The 11,989-nt window shown below is 40.5% G+C and overlaps 1 protein-coding gene across 2 annotated transcripts in view; it reads right to left on the bottom strand.

Moving 5' to 3' along the window:
- Window positions 1–3,989: 3,989 nt before the first annotated feature.
- The window catches only part of Stac (SH3 and cysteine rich domain), a 157,969-nt gene continuing 149,969 nt past the window's right edge, over window positions 3,990–11,989 (bottom strand). For both annotated transcript variants that reach the window (XM_026406409.2, XM_026406417.2), the window contains one exon: window positions 3,990–4,519. In XM_026406409.2, the coding sequence (XP_026262194.1) occupies window positions 4,421–4,519 (99 nt within the window). In that variant the 3' untranslated portion in view covers window positions 3,990–4,420. The remainder of the gene's footprint in view (window positions 4,520–11,989) is intronic.

Genomic DNA, 11,989 nt, shown 5'->3' with positions numbered 1-11,989 from the left:
CGATTCTAAACACGACCACCATTGCTCTTGAAAATAGGCCTTTTACTTTTCCAGGCTGCATTTTAAAGGCTTCAGTACATCCAAATTTCCATGAAGACATGGAAGGTGTTCAACAGCTATTTAAATTTGACAAGATGATAAAAAACTCTACCAGTCTTTCAATTTTAAAAGGGAACTATTAAAATAAACAGCCATTATCTTATTAAACTTTCAAGATAGATTAGAAGTTTGTATTACCCACCCAAAAGATTGAAGACTGTTTAAAATGCCATATTGGAAGCTAAGACATAATACATTCCAAGGGTCAAAAACACCAGGTGTTGAACAAAACACAACAGAATGGCAACTGAGAAAAATCTCAGTGATGGTTAGAGGGTGTCATTTACTAGTTTTGATTTTCTATCCAAGTTATTTTTAAGGGTTTTTGTTTTGTGATAAATTTGTGAAGCACACCTGCTCACTGAGTTTCCTGGGGATGCTATTTTGGGGAATGTTGAACTTTTATTCCCAGATCTACACCAGCCTCGTCCCTGCTTGTCTGTCAGGATGTGCTAAAGCTTTCAGACCACAGCAAAACTACTCTTCTTCCCACGTTTTCTAACCCTGGAATATATAGATTCCCACTTTCTCCTACTCCCTTATAATCTCAGGTTCCAGAGCAGATTTTCTTTCAGGCGTAGTTATCAATATGATCGTGTACATTTGTCCTTTTCAGTACTTCATAAGGATCCCAGTGAAATGTAGGAAAAGAGAGGATATTAGGAGCCTTGAGATTATTACGATTCTATATAATAGGAGAACTCTCTACTGCAGAGCTTTCCCAACTATATTTCCTGGAACTTTGTTCTAGAAGGGGCTAAGTAGTTCTCCATAGTTCTAAATCCACTTTTTGGAATATTCATCATGAGAATTAGCAAATGAAAGACTCTGAGAAGTTCTGAGTAAAGAAGTCAGGTAACTTAAATAAAAGCTTCTGTTGGAACATGCAGTTTACAGAGTTTTTTTTTTTTTTTTTTTGCCTGGACCTGCCTGGAGGCACTGTAGTTAAGGGCAGGCCAGTAGATTGCCTTCCTGTGTCTCTTCTCTTTGAAGCAGCTAGACACTTGAACCAGTTTTTGGACATCAGGGGTGATTTTTCTTTTTTTCTTTTCTTTTTTTTTTCACCAGACTATCTGCATGTGTGATCTTCCCATCAAACGTCTTCCCTTTAATAACAAAGAGTATTAACTCAAGTAAGCTCTTAGCATGTATCATTTATTATTCTACTTGTAGCTTTAAATATGTAACCCAGATTTTGAATTCTTCTGGGAGTGGGTGAGTGGGGAATGTGGGCATGCATGCATTTGGTGTATAGTTGGGAAGGAAGAATAGTCTGTGAGGTCAACACTACTGGTAGCCATATGGGCTTTCTTTGCAGTCCTACTGCCCACATTAGGGTGCCACAGATAACCTGCTAGTAATGGGGTGAAGGAAGTTCTATTCTGAACTTTTTGGAGCCCTGAGGAATATTCAATCAATTTTCATTTCAAATTTTCCAAGATAGAAGTAAGTCCTTCAGCATTAGTGGTCAATGTAGGGCATAGCTTCCCTGGTACAGTTAGGTATGTGACATCCCTTGGCTGGTGGCAGGGGCAGGAGAAGAGGAAGCACAAGGATCTTCCTTCACACTCTACCTAGTATTCCCAGACCCACTTTTTTTTCTTTAAATTCTTTTCCCTTCTTCCCTGTCCTCTCATCAGTGGTTACTCTTGGGGTCCTCACCTCATCTCCATTCTAGCCACTTCTTCTTTTTTTTTTAAGAGAGAGAGAGAGAGAGAGAGGAGAATGAATTTTTTTAATATTTATTTTTTAGTTTTCGGTGGACACAACATCTTTTTTTTTATTTTTGTGTGGTGCTGAGGATCGAACCCAGCGCCCCGTGCGTGCCAGGTGAGCATGTTACCGCTTGAGCCACATCTCCAGCCCTAGCCACTTCTTGAGTCTTGGAAATCTTAAGGCTCTGGTAGGTCATAACTATCTTTGTTCCTGTCATTTCTGGAGATGCATAGGGGAATTCTGATTGCTAAAATCTGTGTGTGTGAGAACCATCCATGGCCATCTTTAGGGAACACCAGACATCTCGCATTCAGAGAGTTAACTGCTTGCCAATACTTGATGATTGCAAAGATTTTGGGTCTCATTGTGTCTTTGACTCAAATGACAAAGTCCTGTTCTAGTGACCTTTTTTTAAAAAAAATTTATTTGTTCTTCTTACTTATACATGACAGTAGAGTCTATTTTCACATATTTATACAAACATGGCATATATTTTATTCTAATTATAATCCCAGTCATGGGGATGTACATCATGTTGAGATTCGCTGTGGTATGTTCATATATGCACATAGGAAAGTTGTGTCAGATTCATTCCACTGTCTCTGTTTGACAATAACTCTAAAACTTGGTGACTAAACAAAAAAATATCCTCCCTATTTATCTTGCTCATAACTCTGTAGTGTGTGCCAGGTTCAGCAAAGATGATTCATAGTTACTATATGATGTCTGGGACCTTAGCTGTTGAAAGGTGTGCTGTCTTCTCTGGGTTTCTCTTGCATATGGCCTCAGGGTAGGTAAACTTACATGGGGTCTCAGGATTTTCACAGCGAGTGTTCCAGAAGATCAAGGCAGAAGTCGCAAAGATTGTTTTTGACCTCACACTGAAGTCATGTAGTATCACCTAGACTGTATTTCATTGGCCACCTGAGACCAGCCCTGATTCAATCTGGGAAGAGGCTACACAAAAGGAAGAACATCAGGAGGTAGGTATCATGGGGAACCATCTTGGAGGCTGGATACTACAGTCTCCTTCCATTCAACTTGAAAAGGCAGACTGATGTTTTAAAAATGCAAATTGGACACCATTGTACTAAAGATAAGTCCCTGGATATGGCTCAGAAAGAAGAGATCAGGACACATGTTTTCTATGCTCCTTCCAGCCACTGTGTTGTCTTTATTATATGGAAAATTCAATTAGAGGCAAAGAGCATTGATACTCGGCATTCACTATTACAGAAAGGCAGTTGTGTTATCCGCGTGGGCTCTCAAAGAATCCATCTTGACTCTATCCACCTGGGTTTGCCTGTTGTTTCAGAAAGGGAGGAAACTCTGGATGCTGGCTTTAAAATGAGAGTAAGGCATCCAAACTACTGTGAAACCAGCAGCCACCCCATCTCAGCTCCCAACTTCATGCTGAGCAGTAGCAAAAGAAATAAATGGAGACTAATGATGCTTTGGTTTGAGAAATAATGCTTACATGCACAGGATGCATCCACTTAAGTCTTTTAAAAACCAATTATTCTAATGATTTTATTGCTCTGTAACAAAATAAACCAAACTGACATTGATTCCAAGGTCATTGTGAATTGAAGTTTAACCGTGTGAATGACTTCTAGGATGCAAGTGTGAATGCTAGGAGGAGGCTTGAGGAGGAAGGCATCACAGTATATTGTATTCTTGTAAACATTAGTACAAGTACAGAGTAATAGAGATTCTGGACTCCCCTTGATGACACTAAATAGGCCCCGAATTCCTCTGCTTTCAGAGGGATGAAGCATTAAGGATTCCTTTCTATTGTATGCCTGCTGGGGTATGATATATTGACCTAAGAAAAAATGCATTCCGATTTCTTCTAATATGCTGTTATTGGTTCCCCTCCCTGTTCCTGGTTCCCTGAAAGATGAGCTCCACTTCCAAAATAGATTCCTACAGGATGGCATAAGGGGAAAATGCTGTCCCCAATATAGAGGCTGTAAAATGAAAATGGATGCTTTTCTCCACATTCTCTCTCCCAGCTCCCTATCCTTTGGGAAAGGACTTCATAACTGAAAGGACTGTGTCATCCTCAATAAATAAGGGATTTTTGTCCCCCCTACCCCCAATGCTCCTCGCTGCTTCTATCTGTGCCTCAGATCTGGGAGCTGGAGTCTCCGCAGAGAGACTGACTGCTTGGAGTCTGAAGTATGATGATGCTGATTGGGCAGTACTGGGGACAAAGGTCTGGAACCAGAACAACACTTGGTTACACAGAACTGAACCTCGCGCTGGGGCCACACCATAGACTGGAGCACTCCAGCTGGTTGACTTACACCACCCGGGCAGGGAAGGAGCTGAGTCCTGGGGCAGCTGTGGCCTAGGGCCCTGCTGCCCCCCAGGTATGCTGGCCAAATCTCAGCCTCATCCCCACCTCTAGCAGCCAGGATGCGCTTTGTGATGGGCCCTCTGCTGTGTGGCTGCTGCTCCACAGTCTCAGATCCTCCAGTCTTGTCTCCCTGTTTCCGGGGGGGCCAGGTCAGTGCGACAGCTCCTCTGGGTGGACACAGTGAGATGAGCAGACGGCACTGCAGCAGAGCTGGCCTGCTGCACAAGGAGGAGGGGTCAGCAATCAGATATTTTCCAGGACATCGAGGGGGACAAGGCCTCTCTTCTTTCCACTGAGCACTCTGATAAAGCCATCTTGTTCTTCTTCTGAAGTCACACAGATCTGAGGTCCCAGGAAGAAGAAACAAAAGACTAGTGTCAACAGGAAAGAAGCAAAACCCTGCAACTTACGTCACTGCTGCCTGAGGTCACGGGAACACCAAACCAGGAGCAAGGGCTCAGGCCGGGTGATGGTGGGAGTGTGGGGGAAAAAATATGAACAGTGTATCTCAACCTCATGTACATCCACAAGACTGGGATCTTCATTAGAGTAAGATATATTCCATGTTTGTATAATGATATCAAAATAGATTCTAATGTCATATACAACTAAAAAGAACAAATAAAAATTAAAAAAAAATAATAATAAAGACCATTAGCCCAGTTTCCACACATACACACCAAAGTTAGGTGAAAATCTGGCTTTGAACCTAGCCCAGGCAGTGAATGTTTTCTGGGCTTCAGTTTTATGAATGAGGATCAATAAAATGGAGCTTAACTATACTGTGACAGAGTGAGAAAATACTAATGACAGAGGCTGGCAAGTGGTGTTCGAGTTTTTAATACATTATTTAAGGAACCAAAATAATAGCTGTCATTCAGAAGGCTCCTATCATGTGCCTGCAATTTTATAGGTGCCTCATATAATAGCAGGAAGTCAAAGGGAAATATTTCATTCCTATTTCCAGGCAAATACACAGTAATATCTCCTGTATTCCAAAATAAGGCATCTGTGTTAGACTTAACAAGTTGGTGGCAAAAACCCACTTGGGGACCTTTGATACTCACCACTTGGGGCTCCTGAAGGGCACATAGAGGTGGATGTAGCCAGGTGTAAATTAGAAAAGGTTTTGGAAGAGAGCTGTCAGTGTGTTGTGAATGGCTCCCATCTGACCTGCTTCTGTGGGTGGGGAGCTCTGTCTTAGGTTGGATTCCCAAGAAACAGAGCTGAAGATAGGGAACCTTGTGCAGTGACTTACTGAGAGGGTGCTCTTAGGAGATAGGAGGAGAGGGCAGCAGGATGGGATGAGGGAATGAGTCAGGCAAGGATGTAGACTCAGCGGGGGATGATTCTGGCCACACCTCACATGGCCTCTGGAGCATGGATTGCACCACAGTGTGATCTCACTTTGAGATAGGGGGTCTGGCCTTTTGGGTCCCATGTCAGTAAGTCATTGGCCGCTGGCTGATGTGGGACATGAGAGGCCCATCCTACAAGTGGGGCCTCATTGGAGAAGGTAGAAGAGTGGTTAGCAGCCAATAACAGCAACTGGGATATGGGTGAACCCATTTAGTGAAAGGGATGCGGGCAGGGGTCCAACAGCCAGAGTGGGCTGTTCTTGTCACAAAGAGCAAGGGGCTTGAATGGGAAACTTAAAGAGCTTGATTTGTGAACTCTGGGGCTTAGGACACACAATGGACTGGTATCTAAGTCATGTTGTTTTGGAAATCTGCTGTGTAAGAAACTTCATGGGGAAAAGGTTCAGACAATTTAGAGAGCTAATTGGTAAGAGCAGAAAATAGCTGTTTCACCAAGACAGCTATTTTATAAGATGTGGGTTATGCATAAGAGAAATAGCCCAGGGGTCATGTTGGATCATGCCAGATCCTGATTGGGTCAGTAAACTCCCCAAAGAAGGTGTACCACCCGAATTTCAAAAGCTGAGACCTGTCATGGCCCAGGCCAGAAACACAGCAGGGGAGAGACCCCTGTGATGGGCAGAGAGCATATGACCTGAAAGAATCCACAAAACATGCTTCAAGAGAAGCTTTTACCTTTAATGTCTCCTGCCAAAGAGTAGGTCTTTTTTCTTACCAAAGTGTGCCCAAATCCCACCCTCCTAAGGATAAGTCTAGCCAGTCAGCAGCAATGAGAACTGGAACGTCTGCCCACTTGTGCCGGCTGTTCTATGTGCTTCTTGAAAATCTGTTCAATTTAAATATTGGGTATGATTGTACATCTTGGGTCCAGCTGGGAATACAGACATTCACTGAGAACCCTCACTGGTAATGAGTGCAAAGGCCAGGTCGGCTTTGTGACTTTGTTCACTGATTATCACTGTGGAGAAGGCTTACAAACCGACAATAAAAAAGCAATTAACATTTTTTTGAATGGATTCATGTAGGAAAGGGCGCTAACGGGAAAACACATGTCAACCTGATGTAGCCTAGGTGATAAGAAAGACTTTTTTAAAGAAGTAACATTTAATCAGAGAGAGGGGAGGGGGCCCGGGTATGGTGGAAAGGAAGAAAATGAGAATACAATATGAATAAATTCTAGTATCAAGAGACTTTAGAACTTTGGAGTAATGGAAAAAGTTCAATGTAGCCACAACCAAGAGATAGAAGGGATGAGAGGTGTCAGAGGAAGCCAGAAATGCTGTCAGGGCCTCACATGTGCAGGAAAATGCAAGCCATGCTAGGCTCTGCCAAGCTCCTGAGATCATCTTCTGATCTATCTCATCGACTGGAACTGGGTTGCAAGCCAACTACTGAAATAATCACTGACAAAAAAGAAGGAGACCACTTCAATCAATTCAGTTAGGATTGCCAGAATCATGTAAGATCCAGGTGGAGAGCAGAATAAAACTGGGCAAAGGGCAAACATGACTATTGGTATTAACTAGTAGGGCATTAAAGGGTTTTAAGTGGAGAAATGAGTTGCAAAATTTAATTTAAAACACTTTTTTTTTCACCTTCTCTCCCAGTCCTGCCCCTCCTCTCCTCTTTTCTTCTCTTTCCCTCTTTCTCTCTAGCCAGAAGATTTCCTAAGGCCAAGACAAATTTTCTTCCCATACTGCTAAATCCTAACCTGATCAGCAAGCAGTGCAGACCCAACATGGGTGCATCAAGTATGCAGCATCGGTGAGCTGGATACCTCAGTACCAAGGTAGGTGCCGCAGGTACAGAGCAGAGGCATCCCTACTGCATGGTACACCATCTCCAGGCAGCCCAGTGCTTGCCTACCCTCAAGCTCAGCTATGCCGTGCCGCTCACTCTGCATCTGAGATGTTTCTTTCCTAATATGGAACAGAGACACTTCATGGTCTTCTGACTTTCAATGACCCCATTTCTTTCTAAATCTTATTTCCCAGAGCATAGGCTCTTCCCTTGATTGGAGGTCCCTGTTTTGGAGTTAAACTTTTAATAGTTAATGCTCAATCTTGATCTCCAAGTCTTTATTATTATTATTATTATTATTATTACACTCATGTCTCTACTGTGATTTTTCATTGTGATGGACACTAAACTAGACTCAGACTAATCCACACATCTTTTCATCTGGGAAAATTTAGTTCTGCATTGATTACTGTTTGTTCTAAAGAAACCAGAGAAATGGGGTGGACTACCTACTAAATAGTCCCCTAAAAAGAGGTGCATTAAGAAGAAAATCTTTTTCCTTTTCTGGAAGGGATTCATGGAGTGGCTGCAGCCATTTGAGACCTGTGGCAGAGGTGGCTAACATCTCAAGAATAACAGAACAAAAGGGTTGAAGAATTTAGATCCCTGACCATATAATCAAGCCACCGAATTACTAACTCACAAATCACCCGGTGGTAGACCCCACTAAGAGTGAATCAGTTTGAGTTTTGCAACCTAAGGTATGGATTCATTTGAAATTAGTGTCATAACTCGTTACCATAAACTTAGTCACATTAAATAAATAAATAATGTTGTTACATTAGTGCTTTAGGTGTGATTTCAGTGAGTTTGGCTGGTTTTGCTGCTCTGGGCTTCACAGGGCCAAAATCAAGGAGTCAAGAGGGCCTTATCCTTCTGTTTCCTATTTGTCTAGGAAAGGATTCAATTCCAGGCTCATTTCAGTTGTTGCTGAGCTCAGTTCCTTATGGTTGTAGGAATGAGGTGTGTTTCCTTGCAGGCTTTAACCAGTGGCCATCCAGCCTCAGCTTCTAGGCACAGCCTGCATGCCCTGGCTTGTGGTCCCTTCCTCCATCTTTAAATCCATAATGATGTGTTGAGTTTGTCCCTCTCACTTACCCCTGTGTTTCCCTTCTCCTTTGCTCTTTTCTATTGCATCTCCCTGCCTCAACCAGGCACACTTCTAGGTTTATAAGGGATCAAGTGATCAGATCTGGCTTACCTAGACAGTCTAGGCTAGCTCTTTATCTCACAAGCCTTGTACATGAACTAGGGGTTGGTTTTCTGTTACTGCTGTAATAAACTGTCACAGATTGAGTGGCTTTAACAAACAAACAAAAAAGGTTTCCTCTTGCAGTTCTGGAGGTCAGAAGTCCCAAAATCAAAGTGTCAGCGGAGCCATATTCCACCCCTAAAGGGTCTCAGGGAATGCGTTTTCATGTCTTGCTCAGCTTCTGGAGTCTACCTACATTCCCTGACTCACAGATGCTTCCTCCATCTTCATGGCCATCTTCACATCTCTCTCTGGCTTCCACTGTCACATCTCCTCTGGCCTTCTTGTCTTCCTCTTGTAAGAACCTTTGTATGATATGGAGCTCACCCAGATAATCCAGGATAATCTCTCCATCACAAGGTCCTTAACTTAAAGACATCTACAGAATTCTTTTTGCCACATAGGAAAACAAAAGTTTTATGTGTTAGGAAATGGGCAGATTTGCAGAGCGGATATTCTATCATAAGATGAAAGCACCAAAAATATTACAGAAAATAAGCACTTATGTCCTAAAAGACAACTCATTCTTTGATGCAGGGCGTTGAAGAAAGACTTGCCCTCCATGAGATGAGGGAAGAATTTCTTAAGGTGAAGAGATGATCTAATAAAATGCAAAGAAATATGCTGTATCCAATGTGGGGGCGGACTGAGAAGACTACAAGGAAGTAAGGATCACCTTAAATCTAGAAGCAATGGAAGATTGTTCTGTAACTTTGGAAAATTAAAGTGGAAACTATCTTGAAATATTCTCTTAGGAGGAGGGGAGAGATAACAAGTGAAAAATGATAAAGAGAATAAACCTATAAGGGAAATATGGTAAAACAGAGATGATCCAACCAAAGAATTGTTAAGCCTCTGAAGGTTGAAGCACTAAGATCAAAAGGCAAATGATAAATTGAGGAAAATGTTGGCCACATTGATCAGGTGTAAATATTCTTAAAAGAGAGAAAACTTTATAAAGGTTAAAAAAAAGAAAGTAATTACACAGATGCCAAATAGATATGCAATAAAATTTTAACCTCTCTATTCAGGAAATGCAGGGTAACAAAATAGTATTCATCCATCAAAATGACAGATATCAAATAGTCATGTTCAATTCTGGCAAGGATGTGTTGACCTGAATATTCTCAGAAACAGCTGGTGTGGGTGTAAATTGGCATAAGCTTTCCAGAGGCAATTTGGCGGTATGTAAAAGAAAACTTATAAAAGTTACATTATTTTCTTATAAATTCTAAAGTATATTGTGGGGAGAAGGATTTAAGTTTAAATATGATCATTGCAGTTATCAATAATACTTTAAAGATATAAAAACTCTGAATATCCAACAATAGGGCATACTGAAATACATTCTTGTATATCTAGATGAGGGATTGACAAACTTTCTCTGTAAAGAACGAAACAGTAAATATGTTGGGCTTTGTAGGCAATATGGTTTTTGTTGCAATGACTTGGCTCAGTGTAGTGAAAGCATCCAAGGACTGTCTATATTTTATACATGTCTATTATCTATATGAATGAGTACAGGTACATTCTAGTTAAACTTTATTTAGAAAAGACAGCAGGTCAGATTTGGACATAGTGTGCTCCACTGATCTATAAAATCTGTTAAAAATTGTCTTGATGACCATATATTGACTACCTTTAACAGAATGTGAAATTAAAATATGAATTGAAAGGATAGCTGGGTATGAAATATGCCCAAGCGTTTATGTTAATATTATCTTCATGGTTGAATTGCTTGTGGTCACTGTTTTCTTCTATCTTTTAAAAATATTATTTTTAAAAAATTCCCATAATTTTAGTTTTATGATCTAAAATTTTTCTAGGCTTTCTTAAAAAAATTTATAGAGCACAAAGAATAAAATAAAGTAGTTCTATAAGTATGTTAGAACTATGAATTTAAAGAAATGGCATTTCAAGTTGATTTAATTAAGATATTTTTAAGTTAAAAATGAGGAAAATATACTCATGTCAATGCAAACTCTGTGTTCATAAAAAATGGATGACTTAATTCTATTTGGAAACAAGAGCTCTGTGAGAAATCATACAGTAACTGTGAGACAAATTGACCCTAGAGGCAGAAATGTGATTGAATAAAAAAAGATGCATTGCATTATTTTCCGAATCAAATTTCTTTTATTTTCTTGTTAGTGTCCATTTCTCACTTTATGTTTTTAGAGTTATAAACATCCTAATGACTATTTTTTAGTGCTTAATGGGTACTTCTGGGTGGCATTAACCATTGCAGATGGATTCTCTGCTTGGCTTTACTGTGAGTGACCATGGTGGTGGGGAAATGACCTTTAAGCACCTGTGGTGTCCAGACACTGCTGAGGCTTTATACAGATCACCACAGTTAACTCTCATATCCACATTTAGAGAGAAGAGGCTACCATGCTGATTTTGAAGAACAGAATGTTAACATTCAGAGGTGATTTTGTCAAAATAACACAAAGTGATCCATTCCTGTGTGACACTGCAATCTGTATTTTCAACCATATTATATTTTCCCAATTAATGAATATGTTTTGAAATCATGCACCTAAAACAACTTAGGACACTAACATGGAGGAGAATTTTGAAATTTGTTTTTAATAATAGATTTTTTAAAATTATTATTATTATTATTATTATTATTGTTTGGTACTGGGGATTGAAACTGGCTACATCACTAGTCCTTTTAAGACAGGGTCTTGATAAGTTGCTGAGGATCTCACCAAGTTGACCGGGCTGGCCTTGAACTTGCAATCCTCCTGCCTCAGTCTCCCAAGGCCCTGGGATGACAAATGCAGTTTTCTTTCAAGGGATTGATCTATTTCACAAATCAGTTCCCACATTAATGACAAAGGTTGAAAAGAGAGAATGTGTGTAAGAGTAACAAGACTTCAGTGTCTTTTGTTGACCCATATCTAAATGGAAATGACCCTTATCTAAAGGCATAAAAGTCCCTTTAGTTGTCACAGAACAACTAACTATCTGACTCAAAGTGAGGTGACGGAAATGAAGGACATTCCCGAACTTTAGTTTTGATGGGAACACGTGTGGAGTCTGGAAAATAGACTAATTTCTGACTTTACTGGAGAAATTCTGATTAGGCAGACCTAGGGTAAGGTTCAGGAGTCTGCATTTTTAACAAAAGATTCTGATCCCCATGTGAGTCTTATCAGGTTGTCCAAAGACCATACCTCAAGAGACACCTGATAGGCTAAATTGTAGAGGATTATGACATTTTCCTAAAGATATGTGTCATATTTAGGATCTGGAATGCACCCCAAAGTCTCATGGGTTGAAGGCATTGTCCCTTGATTATGGCATTATTGAGATAATCCCATTAATAGTGGAAACTTTAGAAGACCCAAAATGATCAAACCAAAATGACAG

This window comes from Urocitellus parryii, chromosome 3 (assembly GCF_045843805.1).
Source record: "Urocitellus parryii isolate mUroPar1 chromosome 3, mUroPar1.hap1, whole genome shotgun sequence".
Lineage (NCBI taxonomy): Eukaryota > Metazoa > Chordata > Mammalia > Rodentia > Sciuridae > Urocitellus > Urocitellus parryii.
This window is presented reverse-complemented; position numbering and strand designations above follow the sequence as displayed.